Source organism: Macrotis lagotis, chromosome 1 (genome assembly GCF_037893015.1).
Source record: "Macrotis lagotis isolate mMagLag1 chromosome 1, bilby.v1.9.chrom.fasta, whole genome shotgun sequence".
Classification (NCBI taxonomy): Eukaryota; Metazoa; Chordata; class Mammalia; order Peramelemorphia; family Peramelidae; genus Macrotis; species Macrotis lagotis.
The window spans coordinates 301,022,269-301,041,700 of record NC_133658.1 but is presented as its reverse complement, the minus strand read 5'-3'; the positions used below and the strand labels follow the sequence as shown (position 1 = coordinate 301,041,700).

The window sequence follows — 19,432 nt, the reverse complement described above, 5'->3', positions numbered from 1 at the left end:
TCCCCATTGTTTTGTTTCTGAATTCTACTACCTTCAGTGTATTTGCTCTCCTATATCCACCCCCCTCCCCTTTTCCCCCTTTCCCTTTGGCCCTTCTTCCTTCCCTTCCATTTGTTGATTCCCCCTTTCCTCCCCCTCCCCTTTTCCCCTTTTAATACTTTAAAGTTAAGTTTCTTAATTTAACTGAGTGTGTGCATGTTAACTTTAAGCCAATCTGATGAGAGTACGATTCAGGCAGTTCTCACCTCCTCCCTTCTTCCCCTCTATTTTATTTTAGGTTTTTGCAAGTCAAATGGGGTTAAATGGCTTGCCCAAGGCCACACAGCTAGGTAATTATTAAGTGTCTGAGGCTGGATTTGAACTCAGGTACTCCTGACTCCAAGGCCAGTGCTCTATCCACTGTACCACCTAGCTGCCCCATTTCTTCCCCTGTATTGCAACAAGTCCTTTGTACCTCTTAATGTAATGAAATTTATCCCATTCAATTCCCTCTATCCTTCCATTTCTTTACTGTCCTCCTTTTTAAGGATGTATTGTTTTTAAATCATTCTATCTGAGTCAAAGAAATGCCATGAGTGTCCATCACTTCTGGCTGTTCTCTCTACTAGAATTAGAATTATTGAGAGTTGTTATTAGAGTCTTTCTCCCAAGTAAGGATATATCCAATTTCATCTTATTGGATAACAGTTTTTCAAATAAGCCATGCTTATCCATCTCTTCTGGCTAATTAAATTCTCTCTAATAGAATTTCAATTCTCAAATTTTTCTTCCAGGAAGGAATAATTACAGTTTCATCTTATTTGATAATAGTTTTTTCTTGCCTTTCCCCACTTTTTAAAAAAAATTTTACCTTTTCATGTATCTCTTGAGTCTCCTGTTTGAAGTCCAAATTTTCTATTAAACTCTTGTCTTCTTATCAGGAAAAGTTGGAAGTCTCCTATTTCATTAAATGTTCATCTTTTATCCTGGAAGAGAAGTTTTGCCAGATATTGGATTCTTGTCTACATTCCAAGTTCCCTTGCTTTTTAAAATATAGCATTCCAGGACCTTTGATCCCTTAATATTGATGCTGCCAGGTCCTGTGTAATCCTTACTGTGGCTCCTTGGTATTTAAATTGTTTCTTTCATGTTGATTGCAGGATTTTCTCTTTTATCTGATAGTTCTGGAATTTGGCTACAATATTCCTTGGTGTTTTCATTTTGGGACCCCTTTCTAAAGGGGATTGATGTAATTTTTAAATAATTATTTGGCCCTCTGGTTCCATATCAGGGCAGTTTTCCATCACTAAATCTTGTAATATTAAGTCCAGGCTTTTTTTTCCCTCTTCAATGTTTTCAGGAAGACCAATAATTTTTTTTAAGATTTTTGCAAGGCAAATGGGGTTAAGTGGCTTGCCCAAGGCCACACAGCTAGGTAATTATTAAGTGTTTGAGACCAGATTTGAACCCAGGTACTCCTGACTCCAGGGCTGGTGCTTTATCCAATGTGCCACCTAGCCGCCCCAAGACCAATAATTTTAGGTGATCTTTCCTCGATCTGTTCTTAAGGTCAGTGGTTTTACTGATGAGGTATTTAACATTTGCTCCTATTTTTAAATTTTTTTGGTTTTCTTTAACCAAGTCTTGTTATCTCGTGAAGTCATTGATTTCCATAGACTCCATTCATTTTTTTAGGGAAGAACTTTCTTTATTTACCTTTTGCAACTCCTTTTCCAGTTGGACAATTCTATTTTTCATAAGAGTTTTCCTTTTGATCGTTTAAGGTTTTAAGAGAATTATTTTCTTTTTTGCATTTGTCCAATTGTATTTTCCAAGGATTTGTTTTCTTGTTGTAAAAGTGTTCATTTTCTCTTGGGTTTATTTTCCCAAATTTTCCAATTGATTTTTAAACTCCTTCCTGAATTCTTCGAGGTAATCTTTCTGTGCTGGAGACCAAATCATATTTTCCTCAGGGTTCTACATCTCTCTGAATTAGGGTCTTTTCCTTCTAAGAATTTTTCTATGGTTCCCCCCTGACCTCTGGCCCTTCTTCATTTTCCTAAGATCTTGTTTTGGGGGAGGGTCTGGTTCACAGAAGTTTGGTATTGAGATCCCTAGACGTTTTACTCACTGAGTGTAATATCTACAGTTGACCAGTAGGGAGTCCTGGAGGATTTGCTAACCTAGTGGCTAGTAGGGGGTGTTGGAGGCTTTTCTGCTTTTCTCACTGGGGGTAATATCTCCTCCTGGCCAGTAGGGGGTGCTTGAGGCTGGAACCTACTCTCCAATCCTTCCTGTAAGTCCCAGACTGTTAGTCCCATGGCCATGCCTTAACTCTGGTTGTTTCTCAGAGCAAAGTGCTTCCCACAAAGTGGTTCTCAGAGCGGAGTGGTTCCCAAAGAGAACTGCTTCACACAGCAGAGTGGTTCCTACAGGGATGTGTTTCCTACAGCAAAGTGGTTCCTAAAGTGAAAGCCCTGAGGGTTGATCTTAGATTAGTCTGGGTCACCCCTCCCCCTCTGTGGGCACTCTGCCCTTGCTACACCCCTGATCCTGGAAGACAGACCTTGAGGTCTCTGTTGTTTTTCTACCTTCTCTATCCATTAAGAAGTTTATTTCATATGGTTTATGAGGGAAGATGAGGAGAACTTAGCATAGGACCTGGCTTCTCTCCGCTATCTTGGCCAAAAGTTCTGAGTAAGTCTTGATCCAATCTCTGTTCTCCCTTTGTGTTTCCAAAGCATGGAGTTTCCTACTAGGTTCTTATTATTAGAGTCCAACAGAAGGAAGGCTAAATTTAAATGAAGGCAGGTAAAAGAAGACTAGATCTAAATTTGAATCCTGCCTCAACCAATGAGCTGCTTGCTACATAATCACAGACAAGTCTTTTAGCTCTCTAATCCTCAATTTCCTCATTTGTAATATGGGAAACCATAGGAATTATCTCACAAGGTGGTTGAGAGCACTAATTATTTGGATGAGACAATTTTCACAAGATATTTTGCAAAGGAGGTGGCTAGATGTATCAGTGAATAGAATGCTAGGCCTAGAGTCAGGAAGAGTTGAGTTGAAATCCAGCCTCAAATACTTAATAACTGTTTGATTCTGAGAAAGTCATTTAACTGTTTACTTTGGTTTCCTTATCTGTAAAATGAGTTGCAGAAGAAATTTGTAAACCATTGCCAAGAAAACTCTAAAAAGGGTTATAAAACATTGGAAATGACTGAACAACAATGAGCAATATTTTGCAGAAATCAAAGTACTATATAAGTGTTAGTTAATATTACCATCATTACTATCATCATCATTTTAGGTCCCTTCTAGTGTTAAAGTCATTGATTAGTGATTGATCTAATTAGATTCAAGTAGCTTCTTTCACATAAAAACAAGTCTGATTTTAGAATATTTTCACACAACACAATTTTTCACTTGACTTTGAATATAGTTTTGTTATGTGTTAAATTCTAAATATCTTATATGGACACTAATATGTAAAGTAATTTAAAAATACCAGTCATGATAGTTTCCCATTATTTAGTGACATATTGTAGATGTAAAGGTCAGAAAGTGCTAGTCCCATAATTGAAACTTTAGTGAAGAAACCAATAATTTCTCAAATACCAATTGTTGTTTAAACTTATCAGTTTTGCATTGAACTTTACCTTGATGAGATGGGAAAAGGTGTTCAGTTTTGAGTATAAAAAACTGATTTTTAATCCCAGCTGTATAAATACATTTTTTATTTTTACATTTTTTTAATTTTAAGGCAATGGGGTTAAGAGTGACTTGCCCAAGGTCACACAGCTGGGTAATTATTAAGTGTCAGAGGCTGGATTTGAACTCAGTTCCTCTTGACTCCAGGGCTGGTGCTCTCTCTACTGCACCACCTAGCTGCCCCTACTTATTTATTTTATGACTGAGCACAGAACTTTCTCTCTCTGGGCCTCAGCTTCTCAATCTGTAAAGAGAAGCAATTTGGCTAGATGATGTTAAAGTTTCTTTCCAATTCTAAATATATGATCTCATTTTCTTCCATTCTGCCATATCGAAATCACATAGTAGAAAAACAACAGAAGTGAGATTTAAACCCAAGTTCTCTAACTTAAAATACATTTCATTTTTGGCTACACCAGCAGATAATCACTACTTATTGTCTCATTACAAATAATTCCAAATGTAGGAATGGGAAGATCTATCCACACTTTACACAATGCCCAGTCTCCCATAACACATTTCTTGACTTCCTTTATGTATATAAGCCCTGTCTCCTTCCTAAACTATGAGAAGTACTATCTTCTCCATTTTGAGCTCCTTGATATCCAGCAAAATGTTGATATTCTAAAATGCTTTGATCTCTTATATTTAAGAACCTGAGAATCCCCAAGTAAGAAAGTTTCTGGATTTTTTTTCAATAAGAATTGTTTATAGCATTTCTGAATAGATTCAAATGACTAAGGATTTAGAGGTTATTTTTGTTATTCCTGATAATAACATATATTGCCTCATCCTAAGTGTTTTGGGATCTGAAATAACTCATAAATTGATCCCATATATATATAAACTGATATATATTTCTCAGCAAGAGAGTCACTGCCTTGGTTAAATCCAACATCTCCTGGTATCCAAGTCAAGAGGCATTATTGTAGAAAATGCAATAGATTTGAAATCAGAGGTCCTGAGTTAAAATTTCACCTCTGAATCTATGACCAGGGACAAGTCACTTAACCCCTCTGTTTTTATGGAGAAAGTTCCTCTTCTGTAAAATGAAGATGGAGGGCATAAAGATTCCCTACACTCCTTCCAGCTTTAGTTGGTGATCTTATTCCTCTCTTTCTTTCTATTTCTGGTATGGCTTAATGCTGTTGAGCCATGTACTTCTCAATCTCCTGACATAAAATTGCCTTTGACTTGTCATTGGTCCCCTCTATTCCTGATCTCTGCAACTAACACCTCTGACTCAAACTGATCTTTGACTTGTTCTGGATAATCCAGAATTTAGAGAAAAGGAAATATCTTCCATCTCATATCCTATACTCCTCTCTCCCTTTCAATAAATACAATTCCTACTTCTGGAGCATTTGGAACCAAGCCTCTGTAGAGCTTCAGGTGGATCTTTCTTTTCCTCCTCTTGGGATTGCTTTCTTTTTAACTCTTACCTAGTTTCTTCATTATACCTCATTTAGTTACTTTGCTGTAACCTCTGCATAAACATATAGAGGCATGAATGAGCATGGGTGTCAACCCTTTAAAAAAGCTTATCGAATTCTTCAGTCTCAATTAGCCCACAATCCTCTCAGAACCCTTTTTGAATATATATCTTACACCTGAACCTCCATCTTGACATGGAGGGATCTCTGGGTTCTTGAAGACTGCTATTGGAACTCAAACTTTTGTGGTTCCTGCCAAGCTAGTATGGCCCTGTGATCAATTTTGTATCTGTCACTCCCCACTTGAAAAGTTGTGGGAAATGGTACTAGAATCAGAGTACCTTTGTTCACATGCTACCCATGAGATCTCGAACAAGTCACTTAACCTTGCTAGACTTTAATTTCTTCATATGTGAAATAAAGTAAGGACCATTAGGTAATGCAATACTGAACCTAGAGTCAGGAAGACTCATCTTGCTGAGTTCAAATTCAGCCTCAGACACTCACTAGTTCTGTGACCCTCAACAAATCCCTTAATCCTGTTTTTCTCAATTTTCTCATTTATAAAATGAGTTGGAGAAGAAAATGACAAACCAATCTCTTTGCTAAGAACATCACAAAAAAATGTCACAAAGAGTCAGAAACAACTAAAGAAAAACAAAATTGAAAGAACTGGAAGAGATCTCTTTTGGGTTTCCTTCTATTTTTCTGAATCTATAATTCAGTGATAAGAGTACTCAGCTTCAGAGGGACCAAATATTGTTGATGAAATGATGACTTATTTTCTGGCCATTACAAATCATAAAAGAGTTTCCTAAGGCATAAAGAAAGGGATTTTAATTGATAACAGTAGAGGGTATTGCAGCTTTAGCCATGGATCCTTGAGGTATCAAGAAAGAAATTAATGATTCATTTTATGTGAGGGCTCTAATTCATATTTTATTCCATTAGCCAATGGGATGAGGACATTTTCTGCCATATTCATTGTTCTTCTGACAGATTTTATCCTGAAACAGGAGTCTTTGAGGTTTTAAAGGGAAGTGACTGCATCTGTTATTTTAAGTCAATAAGTATAACCTTTCAGACTTTTAGATTTAGAAGGAAATTTAGAGATTAACTAGACAGATCTGTGGACATCACAAGTTCCTCTCCTATTCCACCCCCCAGCCTTACCCCCAGCACACACTTTTCCTTTTTATCATCTTTAGCTTTCTTCAATGTTTATTCTAAATGGTATTTCCTCTATCAATCAATTAATCCACCAAGAAACATATGCTAAGTAAGTAACATATACCAAGTACTAATGATGACAGGGAAATGAATGATGCTGCCACAAAGATCAGGTTCTTGGACAGTGAGAAACTCGGGACTGGCCTTGGAATTGAAAAAACTCAGGATTTTTATTTTACAAATATGAAAAGTTCATAGATAAAACTTTCTTGCGGAGAGACAATAAGTTGCTTGAGGACAGACTTAAAAACAAAGGTCTAAGCAAGAATACCTGGGGGAAAGAGAAAGGAAAATAGCCATAAGAAGTGACTGTCTTTAGACTCGAGTGAGTTCAGGCCTTGGCCTAGAGGGGAGTGTTGGGTCAAACTTTTATAGTCTTTGCCCACTTCCTGTGAAGGGAAGAGTCAGGAGGATCCCACCCTCCTCTAGGATTTGGGTCAGATGCCCACTGTAGAAGACTGAGAGGCAGGAAACTAGAGGAGGGGTAGAGGGATGAATTGAAGTTGCTCTTTTCTTGGAGAATTTACATTTAGCAATGAAGTTACATTGAACAATTGAAGGAAATTTGCATCTGATTAGAGCCTATGCTGCCAAGGGAGCTCTCAGAAAACATTAGACAGGAACAAATAACATTTTCTTAAAATGAAAAAATTAGATATATATTTTCCCTTCAGCAATGAATTAAATAATGCCTATGCTTAAGGATTTTTGAAAATTTTCCTTACTTATCTGCTGGTGCTTTCTTTGTTTTCAAATTACCTTATATTTACTTATCCTTTTTACATAGTGTAATCTCCAGACTCAGAAAGGTAAAGTGTCCAAAGACATACCAAAAACCAAGACTAAGATCCAGGTCTCTCCTTTTCTTATCCTGCGTTCTTTCCATAATATCATATATGAATGAAGGACTATTCCCAAGTCACTTAACATCTCAGCCTTATGTTCCTCACATGTAAAATGAGGAAGTCTGGCCAGATTTCTAGCTTAAAAATCTGTAAACCTAGTTTGCTTCTCTCATTTATTCTACCTAGCTGGTCAATGCTAAGATTAGGAAAATATGATGGGTGGAAAGAAAAGGGAGGAAAGGAAACTGAGGACAAGAAATAGGACATGGGATGAAGAGGTGACAGGATGGGACATAGAGTGCATGTTGGACTTAGAATTAGAGGACCTGAGTTCAAATCCTGCCTAAGTCATTCTACTTTTCTAAATTTCATTTTCTTCAAGTGTGATATGGGGGGGGAGTGGGACTTAGATGGCTTTTCTGGCTCCTTACAAGTCTATACCTATAATACTATGATCCCTTTGTACACATCTATTCCACTGTGCCAGAAACTAGACAGAAAACAGACACTTCATAGTTATTGTTGGGGGTTTTTTTTTGGCATCTTAAGGGAGATAGAGAAATTTACTCTCAAGTGAATTTCAAGAAGTAGAAATCGGATAGCCAAGTACCCAACTCTAGGAAATTACTTGGGCATTCACAATATAGAGATGAGACATAAAACTCCATATCATACAAAGGAGGCAGGCTTACATTCTCTGGAGGGCAGCCTTGGGCAGGAATTTCTCAGATTCAAGCTGACACAAAGGGCAACTCTACCAGATAAGGGTGGGGGGGATCTTTTTAGTATCTGACCTTTCCAGATAGCAAAATAGCACAGTTTTGTATAATTCTAAATTTCTATTGGGGACAGGATTTATTAAAATGCAAACTCAAAAGATGCAGATTTAGACTTTCAAAATTTGCTTTCTCCAGAAGAGTAGCTATGGGATGAAATATGACAAAAGGACAAGAGCCTTGGATCTGGCATCTGAAATTCTCCATATCTGACCTAGCTCTGGTGCTTGCTACCTAAGCCCTGGGATGGACAGGTCCTTCCACTCTCTAGGCTTTAGTAATTCCAGGTTAAATCAATGGTTCTAAAAAGAGAAACCTTGGATTTTCTGACTTACTCCACTCAATTCTTCAGTGACTGCCAAGGCCTTTTTGCTCACATTACTTTTGAAATGTGCACTAGACACTACTGGGTAGAGGGAGGATGCAGTATTATCTATGACAGATAATAGCTCACATCACTACATCACTTTACACAACATTCTGAGATGAGTTATAAGCACCATTATTCCCTTTCTCATCTTCCATGATCTAACCAAATTGCTAGGTTAACTTTCCCCTAAACTGGAAGGTTCATCTTCCAATCCAGTACTTTAAAATGATCTGTTCCTCAATCCCCATTCCTGAAATGGAGTCTGTCCTTGCCTCTTTTAAGAGTCCTTAATTTCCTTCAAGGATCAACCTAGGAGTCATAACCGCCAAAATTCTTTCTTTATCTTCTTAATGGTGAGCTCTCTGCTTGCCTCTCTGTCTGTCTCTGAGTCTCTGCTCCTCTCTCCCCAAATCACCACAAATTTAATTTACTTATCTGGATATTTCGTGTTATCCCTTTCTCAAAAGTAAACTCCTTGAGGCCAGAGAAATTTCTTTTCCTTTTTTATCTTTGTATTCCCAATGTAAAATAAAACAATTAATTTGTCGACTAGATAATTGACTAATTTGTTGGATCAAACTGAATTGACTACAACTCCAAGAGAAGAAATGACTTAATTATGGTGACACAACTAACATGTGCCAGATCTAGGATTGTGGTCCAAGTCTTCCTATGCCAGTTAGAATTCTGTCCACTGTATCATACTAACAAATGAGGAAAGTGAGGTACAAGATTAAAGAAATGATTTTCCTATGGACACACATCAAGGAAGCAGCCAAGCTGGGACTAGAGCAATGTTTTGTGTGTGAGTATAAATATATTTTCCACATTTTACAAATGATGAACCTGAGGTTCAATAGATCTGTATAAGGCAGGCCATAATGCAATGGATAAGAGTGCTGAATCTGCAAGTCAGGAAGAAATGAATTCAAATCTAAGCTCAGACATTTACTAGCTGTGTGACCCTGAGCAAATCACTCAACCTCTGCTTATTTAAGTTTCTTTAAATAAAAAAAGAGATAATTATAACACCCATCTCCCACAATTGTTGTGAGGATCAAATGAGATAATATTTATAAAAGCATCTAGCATAATTCTATTAAAACTTAATTCCTTTTCTTTCCTTATCTTGTAAGATCACTCATTTAGCAAATCATAGATTTTGTATCTGAAAGGGACCTTTGAAGACTTCACTCTAGGGGAGCAGTTAAGATGATGCAGTGGATAGAGCACTGGCCTTGGAGTCAGGAGTACCTGAGTTCAAATCCAGCCTCAGACACTTAACTAGCTTGGGTAACTTTGGGCAAGCCACTTTAACCCCACTGCCTTGCAAAAAACAAAAAACAAAAAAGGCTCCACTCTATTAAATACCCTCCTTTTAGACAGGAGAGATATGAACCACAAAAAGGTTAAGTGACTTGCCCAGGGTAACATAAAGTGATAATTGGCTGAAGCAGGATTTGATCCACTTCTTTCTGACCTAACTCCATCACTTTATCCTGTCACCATAGCACTCTTGCTCGTTCCCTTCACTTTCCCCTCCCATTCTTATTCCATTGTGGCCACCAACCTCTTACAATTCACAACCTTGCAGTAGGAACAGGAAGAGGGCTTTTCTGGGTGTGTGGTCAGGGTAGATAAAGGGGAACCCTTCTTCTTCCTTGTAGTCTCTCCCACCAATCCTGATATGTCTACAATTTAGCCTACAAAATCCATATATTTCATCTGTTTTTGAAGTGGAAAGTTTACTACTCAGAAATGCTCTGGCATTAGAGTAATTACATGATATCCAATCTAGGAATTCAGCATTCAGACATGCTAACTCACCCTGGCAAGATTAGATCTTTCTTCTTCTTCTTCTGCCTTCTGTCTAGTTTTGTTGCCATCTTGTATTCATTTAAGCCAAGGAATTGAAAGTATCGAGATGAAAGCACTATTTTTTTCCCCAGGCTCTGAGTCTGAGGCCAAACCAGACCTGCTGCTGCTGAAGGAGATCATGGCCCTTTTAGTAAGTGCATATCTAAAAGGGTAATTTGCCTCTTTATTTTCCTAGTGGCAATTTTTATTTTGTGCCTGCCTCTGGTAAAGATTGAGAATTGAGTTTTTCCTAATTAATCCTTTTTTTGTCAAATGCTGAGCAGGTCACTGAGGTTTTTTGACTTGTAAGTCTAGAAAACTGTAAAGTATAATTAAGTATGAATAGTTTCCAGGGTATTTATTGGAGAATTCTAATAAGCCTTTGTGCCCTGGGCTTTTTTCTTATTGAAAAATCAGTTAAAGAACCTTGGCTCATTGTAGTGATGGTGGAGTTTTTGGCCATCTGGTCAACCTGAACAGATTTTTTTTTCCCCATTTGCTAACCTAATTCAGTGCTCACAAATGGAAAAGAAAGCCCAGCAAACAGTTCTTACAAAACTATTTCACCCTTACACTGATTCACTCCCACTCATATTCCATTCACACAAAATAACATTCAGTTATATATATATACTCATGACTTGACACATTGTAAAGCAAAGAACAACAAACCAAACCAAAAGATACTTTCATTTAACCTCTATTTTATAAAGGTTAAATATAGTAGAGGTAAATGGTTCTTGGAATGAACTGAGCACTGTGCAAATTTCTGGGAGGGATATACAAAAATTGAAATACAATCTGGAGATTGTCAAAGTCAACTTGAACCGTATCTTGAATGCTGATAGTTAAATGTCCAATGAGAGCATTTACATATAGGGAACTGGTAAAAACAGATTAGACTCCTGCTCTAGACTGAAGAGAGTGATGGAGAAAGCAATTAATCTCACAGATTAATTTAAAAGTATGGCATGAGTTTTCAGAGTGTCTATTATTAAACATTCACCAGCCTACTCCTCAAAACAACAAAGTACCTCTTCTCAAAGAGATTTTATGCACAAATTAGTTCAATCTTGGAGGAAAAGATACCAAAAATATTTCTAAAATACCATATTATATGAACAGTGTATCAAAGTGTAAAACAAATAGCAATGTGAGGTCCAATGGGAAAGGCCATTGTCAAATAGGTTTCAGTGAAAATTTGATACTTGAAACACAAATAAGATTCCTTCATAGAGTCACAGATCTAGAGTGAGAGGGAACTTTAGCAATCATTTAACAGATTAGAAAACTGGGGCCAGAGATGTTAAGTTATTAGCTCAAGGTCACAAAGGTAACAAGTGATAAAGGTCTGGGTCCTTTTTTTCCAAAGGAAGTAATGAATCTTAAAGAGTGGGTACAATTTGTTAGACAAAAGTTGGGATGGTCTGTGTTGTGATGCTCTCAGTTCAGGAAATAGCATGAATCAATCTCTCATTTCCCTAGCTCTTCAAGACTTTTAAGACATCTCACAATGAACTTCTGAGTTAGGGTCTATAAGAATTATTCTCCCTTTTTCAAAGATAAGGAAAATTGAGGCTAAAAAAAGTAGCAAAACTCTTCTAAGACCATGCACCTAAATAAAGTCAACACTTCAGTATAGGTCTTCTGACTCCTATTCTCTTGCCATTATAACATATATGTCTCTACTTTTTTACCTGGAACTCTCAATCCTAATTCCCATTCTTGATTCCAGAGTGGTCAACCAGTCCTCTAGCTAATCAAAGCCCTAAATTAGGTGGCTATTATGCATTCTGGGGATAAAGTCAGGAAAGAATAGAGTGTGCTCAGAGGACAAAGATAAGAAATTTGATTGAAATTTCAAGAACATGTAGGCAAAGTAATCTGAGACAAGGCTGGAGAGGTCATTGCAGACCCCCCCCCCAATCTATTTGATCAGGCCAACTATAGGCAACAGAGATACCACAACTGACATTAAAACTCAGAAGCAGTAGCAACAGCTGCTAAGCCCTTCCAGTAGACAAATAACAAACTGACTTGAAAGTGATTAACTTAACAAGTCTCTAGGCCTGGGGTACATTTTTTCCATGAGTGTAACATAAATTCTGTATCTCCTTGTCATGCTGTTTCTATCAAAGAATTTCATATAATTTTGGTTTTGTGGTCTTGTAAGACAGATCAGACATCCAAGAATTTTTTGTAAGCCTAATTATCTTTATTAATGGGAACTCTTTGAGCTTTTCCCCTCAGAAGCAGGAAGTTAACTCTCTTTTGCCAGGAAAATGAGGACAAACCCTGGAATGATGGAATTTGCTATAAAATATAAAGTTCACTGATGAGCGAGGGGAGGTGTATGGCATCATCCAAGCTCTGACTCAAGGAAAGGAACCAGAGTTGGTAAAGAAGGTATCTTGGATGGATAGACCAGGGGTTTTTGACTCCTCCTCATGGGATAAGGAGACATAGGTTTAATTCGTGTCGGATTTTTCTATTTATTTACATGTGTGACCTCAAGCACTAATTACCTAACTTTCTTGATTTTTAGATTCTTCATTTGTAAAATGAGGGAACTAGATCAGATGATTTCTAAGATCCTTTGTCAACTATAATCCAGTGATCTAAATTGGAAGTGTCAAATATTTGTCCCTTGACCCCTTGTGGTCTACAACAGTCCTCTGTGCAAATGAACAGATTAGAATGCAATTGGGAAATATTTGAAATAATAAATAAAAATGCAAAACAAAATAGACAATATTATATTGGTTCTACCCTGCAGATTGGAAATGTGATAAGGGAGTAAAATAATAGATAGTGGAGGAAATATATAAAAATTGGGGTACCATAGCTCTGTTGGTGGAGTTGTGAAATGATCTACCTATTTGGAGAACAAATTGGAACTATGATCAAAGGGATATATGTATTCCTTTTGATCCAAGGTCTGCATTCTAAAGATCACAGAGGAAAAGGAAAAAGACCTATAAGAGTAAAAGTATTTATAGCAACTATTTTTAATAATTGTCATCAATAAAGGAATGAAGAAACAAATTGTGGTACATGATTGTAATGAAATGCTATTGTGTGATAAGAAATGATGAGCTGGATGGTTTCAGAAAACTTGAAAGACTTATATAAACTGATGAAAAGTGAAGTGAACAGAACCAGCAGAACATAGTATGTAGGGGACAGCTAGGTGGCGCAGTGGATCAAGCACCAGCCCTGGAGTCAGGAGTACCTGAGTTCAAATTTGACCTCAGATACTTAATAATTGCCTAGCTGTGTGGCCTTGCGCAAGCCACTTAACCCCATTTGCCTTGCAAAAAAAAAAAAAAAAAACCTAAAAAAAAGAACATAGTATGTAGTAACAGAAACATTGTATAATAATCTACCATGAATAACAGCTATTCTCAACAATACAGCTATTCTCAACAATACTAACGAAGACAATTCCAAAGTACTCATACTAAAAAATGCTGTTCACTTCCAGAGAACAATAGGAGATGAAGTCTGAATGCACATCAAAGAATATTTTTTTTTTGGCTTTCATTACTTTTCCTGTTTTTTGGTCTGTTTTTTCACAACATGGCTAATATAGAAATATGTTTTTGCATGACTGTACATGTATAAACTATGTCAATTTGCTTGCCTTCTCAAAAAGAGGAAAGAGGAGGGAGAAAGGGAGAGAATTTGGAGCTTAAAGTCTAAAAAGAGTTTAAAAGGTTTTTATTATATAATTATGAAAATCAATTATTTAACTCAGACATTATGCAACCTGCAGCTATCCACATATATAAAGTTATGGTCTCTGTTTCTATTCAAGTTTGACACCACTTCCCTAGAGCTGTGTCTCTCAACCAAGATTATAATAATACAAAAATATAATAAATCCAGATTCTTTATTGAGAGAATTTAACATGGAAGTAGGGATAAGAAGAGAAGAGAGACATTTGTCTTGGACTTTGAGAAGGTAGATGGGAAAAAAAGATATTGCCAATTTTAAAATATTTGTATGTATTATAGCAAAAGTAAATTTTATGAATATGCAAATATTTGCTACAAACAGGAAATAGAATCATAAATATTGATCTGGAAAGGTTATCTAATCTCACCTCCAAGTCCTTAATTTAAAGATAATAAAACTGAAGCCCAGGAAAGTTTAGATTTGAACCCAGATCTTATGATTCCACAGCACCATTTCCACAGTAACATTCTGCCTCTCCCTGACCATATCATGGGTCCATGAACTAATAACTGGACAAAATACAATGCTAAAGAAGACCCTCTCCTTTTCCCAAGGACAAATGTAGAACTTTTATCACTCCTCTCTTTAGTCGACAGATGGAAAAATCTTATTAAATCATTTCATCAATCACTCATTCCAAATCTCATAATGCAAAGCACTCTATGATTCTACTCTCTCCCCCAACCAGGCGTGGTGTGCTCCACCTTCATGAAAGCAATGGAATCCATGACATTGGCACACCTCAGTGGCAACTCTCTCTGTGCCTGATGGTGGTCGTCATCATCCTCTTTTTCAGCTTGTGGAAAGGAGTGAAGACATCAGGAAAGGTAATTTCTCTTGCTTAGCACCTGGAAACCTCTAGAGTTTGAAGCAGCCTTTTGGATTATCTAGTTTACTCTATGTTGTGTTTCTCCCTCAGTCAGTGGTGGCCTATCTTATTCCTTAGAGTATTTTAAAATGGAATGATTTCGTGTTCCACTCACAATTTTCAGTCTCTAGGAAAACCCATGGGAATGAGAGCATGAACACAATTGGTAAGGGAGCAACTGTTGCCAGGTAGCCTAAGAAAGTTATTTATCTTTCTCTTTCTCTGAGGCTGCTCATAGGCAAAGCATGCATCTTTGGATGATATATAGGCTCTACTATTATATTATGATGATTGAAATATATGCTTTGGAAGGAGAAAGAGCAAGAAAAGCAGGAACCATATGAAACTTTTTGGTTGTAAATCAATACAGTTCTAGGGTATTGCCTGGGTGACTTGGTATTTGTCTTCTGTTTTGTTTTTCCCTGGAGAAAATGTGTGGACTATGCTACAAGTTGTTTGTATCTTAAGTACAGTATATGCCAATGAGATACCCACAGTGACACAAGAGTATGAAGAGTGCTAGCACATAACAAATGAGGGTATTGAGGTTAAATTACTTGATCAGAATGACATAGCCAGTAAAAATATGGAACAGGAAGGACACATGTTCTGATTCCAGGTCCTTAGTCAAGTTTGCATTAGAAATTGGAGGACATCAGTAGAAATGAAACCCTGATATAGAACACCAAAATATGGTATGTGACCATGTCACCAAGCTCTTGTGATTGAGGGTATTTTAACCGTATTAGGAAAGAATAGACCAGAGATTCATAGTTGTCAAATTCTAGTCTTGGAACATTGCTGCATGCCCTTCCTAAGCTAACCCAGTGTAGAATGGGCTTGTTGCACCAGTGGTGATTTGCCATTTCAGGAAGTCTTTAAAGAAGTCTGAATATTTATTTGTTGGGAATGTTGTAGAGAATATCATAATTTTGGAAGGGATTGAACAAAAATGATCTCTGAAGTTCCTTTGGAGACTAAGACTTAATGAATCTTGTCCACATTCAGACCACATCATTCATTCACTTAAAAGAAAGTGAAGATTGAGGGTAAAGAAATGGGAGAGGATGTTATTTTCAGAATGAATGCAGAAAGAGTATCTGAAAGGAGGAAAGGATTCCAGAGTATTGCATACAATATGTGTGTATGTGTTTTGTTTTGTTTTATTTCTTAGGACAAATAGACTTACTTTACTATTAAAAAAAGGAATTCTGGGGACAGAGCGAGGAAAAAGGAGTTACAAAATATTCCTATGCAAATAGCATTTTCTACTAAATAATTCTTTTCCCCCAATTGATATTTTATTTTATTTTCCATTTATATGTTATGAAAGATTTTTGACATTCATCCACATAGATATGCATATTTTAGGTTACATAATTTACTTCCAGGGTGGCTAGGTGGAGCAGTGGATAAAGCACTGGCCCTGGAGTCAGGATTACCTGGGTTCAAATCTGGCCTCAAACACATAATAATTACCTAACTGTGTGGCCTTGGGCAAGACACTTAACTCCATTTGGCTTGCAAAAAAAAACCCCATAATTTACTTCCACCCTCCCTTCTCACCCACCTCCCCTCAGCGACTAACAGGCTTGTGAACATTGCATCTAACATGTTTACAGATCAGTCATTTTGTGTATGAGAAATTAGGACTTCAGATTCTGTAGTTTTTTTTTAAATTTTGTTTTGTTTTATTTTACTTTTTTCTTCTGAATGTGGATAGCATTGTCCATACACAGGTCTCTCAGGGTTATCCTATCTGCACCAGTGGTAGACTGTTAGAGGAGCTGCATATTTCAGTGTTGATAAACTCACAATGTTGTTGCTAATGTGTTCAGTGTTCTCTTGGTTCTGCTCCTTTCGCTCAGCATCAATTCCAGTAATTCGTTCTATGCTTCTCTAATGTTCCATCATTCATGGCTTCTTATAAAATAATAGAACTCTATAATGTTAATATACCATAACTTGTTCAGACATTTCCCAACTGATGAGCATCCCTTCAATTTCCAATTCATTGCCACAAAAGAAAGGGCTGCAATAAATATTTGGAACATGTGGTACTTTTCTCATTTTTTTATGATTTCTTCTGAATATAAGTCTAAGTGTTGGTATTGCTGAGTCAAAGAGTATGAGCAGTTTTATTGCCCTTTGGGTATAGTTCCATATTATTCTCCAGATTGGTAAGATTAGTTTATAAATTCAACAACAATGTATTAATAAACCAATCCTCACCTACCCACTCCAACATGAATTGTTTTCCATTTTGTCTTCTTAGCCAATCTGATAGGTGTGAAGTAGGACCTTAGAGTTGTTTTAATTTGCATTTCTCTAATCAGCAATGATTTGGAGCATTTTTCCAAATAATTATGTATAACTTCAATTTCTTCATTTGAAAATTGTCTACTCATACCCTTTGATCATTTATCAATTGATGAATGACTTATAACCTTATAAATTTGATCAATTCTCTGTAAATTTTAGAAATGAGACCTTTATCAGAACTCCTAGTTGTGAAAAAATATTTCCCAGCTTTCTGTTTTCCTTCTAATCTTGAAAGTATTGGTTTTATTAATGCAAAAGCTTTTGAATTTAATATAGTCAAAATCAAACATTTTGCAATTTGTAATATACTGTATTTCTTACTTGATCATTAAGCTTTCCTTTTCCATAGATCTGAAAGATAGAGTATTTCTCAATGTGTTAAATGGTCTATGGTATTGTCCTTTATGTTTAAAATCTTGTGCCCATTTTGACCTTATTTTCATGAATGATGTGAAATGTAGGTTTATGCATAGTTTTGCCTATAATTTTCCAGTTTTCCTAACAATTTTTTGTCAAATAATGAGTTCTTATCACAGAAGCTAATGTCATTGGAATGGTCAAACAGTAAATTATTATAATCATTTACTACTGATCTTTCAGACCTATTCTAATCTACTGTTCCATTAATTTATTTATTAACCAATATCAGGCAGATGACTGCTGCTTTACATTCTAGTTTTGGATCTGGTAGAGCAAGGTTAACTTCCTTTTATTTTTTTCAACAGTTCCCTTTTTATTATTGATCATTGTTGCTCCAGATGAATTTTGTTACTTGTTTTCCTAGTGTAGTAAAATAGTTATTTGGTAGTTTGATTGGTATAGCACTGAATAAGTAGTTTAATTTGGGTAGAATTGTCATTTATTTTATATTAGTTCAACCTAACCATGAACAATTGATATTTTTCCACTTGTTTAGATCTAACTTTATTTGTGTGAAAAGTGCTTTGTAATTGTGTTCATATAGTTTCTGGGTTGGTCTTAGGAAGTAGATTCCCAAATATTTAATGTTTTCTGCAGTTATTTAAAATTGAATTTCTCTCTCTATTTCTTGCCCTTGAGTTTTGTTGTTCACATATAGAAATTATGATGGTTACATGAGTTTTATTTTTTTCTGCTACTTTGCTGAATTTGTTAATTGTGTCAAGTAATTTTTGGATGATATTTTAGGATTCTCTAAGTATACAATCATATCTGCAAAGATTGAAAGTTTTACTTCCTTATTGCCAGTTCTGATTCCTTCAATTTCGTTTTTCTCCCTCTTATTGCTAAAGCTATAAACATCCTTATTTCACCCCTGATCTTAATGGAAAAGCTCCTGGAGGGCAGCTAGGTGGTGAAGTGTGGGGCACCTAGGTGGTGCAGTAGATAGAGCACCAGCCCTGGAGTCAGAAAAACTTGAGTTCAAATCTGGCCTTAGACACTTAATAATTACCTAGCTGTGTGATCTTGGGAAATTCACTTAATCTCATTGCCTTAAATAAAAACAATTTTTAAAAAGTTCCTGTTTCTCCCCATTACATATAATAAATATTTGTTCATTATTTTAAGGAAAATTCCATTTATTCTTATACTCCCTGTTATTTTTAATAGAAATGGATGCTGTAATTAGTCAACATTTTTTTCAGAATCCATTGAGATAATCATGTGATTTCTGTTTTTTTATTGATATGTTCGATTATGTTGAATGTTTTCCTAATATTAAACAATCCCTGCTTACTTGGTAGAAATCATACCTGATCCATGCTGTATTATCCTACTAATTCTTTGCTAAAATTTTAATTAAGACTTTTGCAACAATTTTCATTAGGGAGATAGTTCTATAATTTTCTTCATCTGTTTTGGTTCTTCCTTGTTTAGATATCATATTGATATCATAAAAGGAATTTGGCAGAATTCATTCTTCTCCTTTTTTAAAAAATAATTAATGTAGAATTGAAATTAATTACTCCTGAAATGATTGGTAGAATTCATTTGTAAATTCATCTTGACCTGGAGACCTTTTCCTAGGGAGTTTACTGATTGTTTCTTCAATTTCTTTTTCCGAAATGGATTTATTTCCTCTTGTTAATTTGTGTTAGCTTTTTATTTTTTCAATATTCATCCATTTCACTCAGATTATCAAATTTATTGACATATAGCTGGGCAAAATAACTCTGAATTGTCTCTTTAATTTCCTCTTCATTGGTGGTGAGCTCATATTTTTCATTTTTTAGTACTGATAATTTGGTTTTCTTCTTTCTTTTTTAAATCAGATTAACCAAAGAATTATTTTTTTTTCATAAAAACAACTCAGTTTTAT

The 19,432-nt window shown here is 36.0% G+C and overlaps 1 protein-coding gene across 1 annotated transcript in view; it reads left to right on the top strand.

The window, feature by feature from the left end:
- SLC6A2 (solute carrier family 6 member 2) overlaps positions 1-19,432 on the top strand; it is an 84,957-nt gene that overhangs the window by 21,902 nt on the left and 43,623 nt on the right. Inside the window, exon 4 of the mRNA XM_074195785.1 lies at positions 14,632-14,770. Coding sequence (XP_074051886.1) covers positions 14,632-14,770 — 139 coding nt within the window. The remainder of the gene's footprint in view (positions 1-14,631; positions 14,771-19,432) is intronic.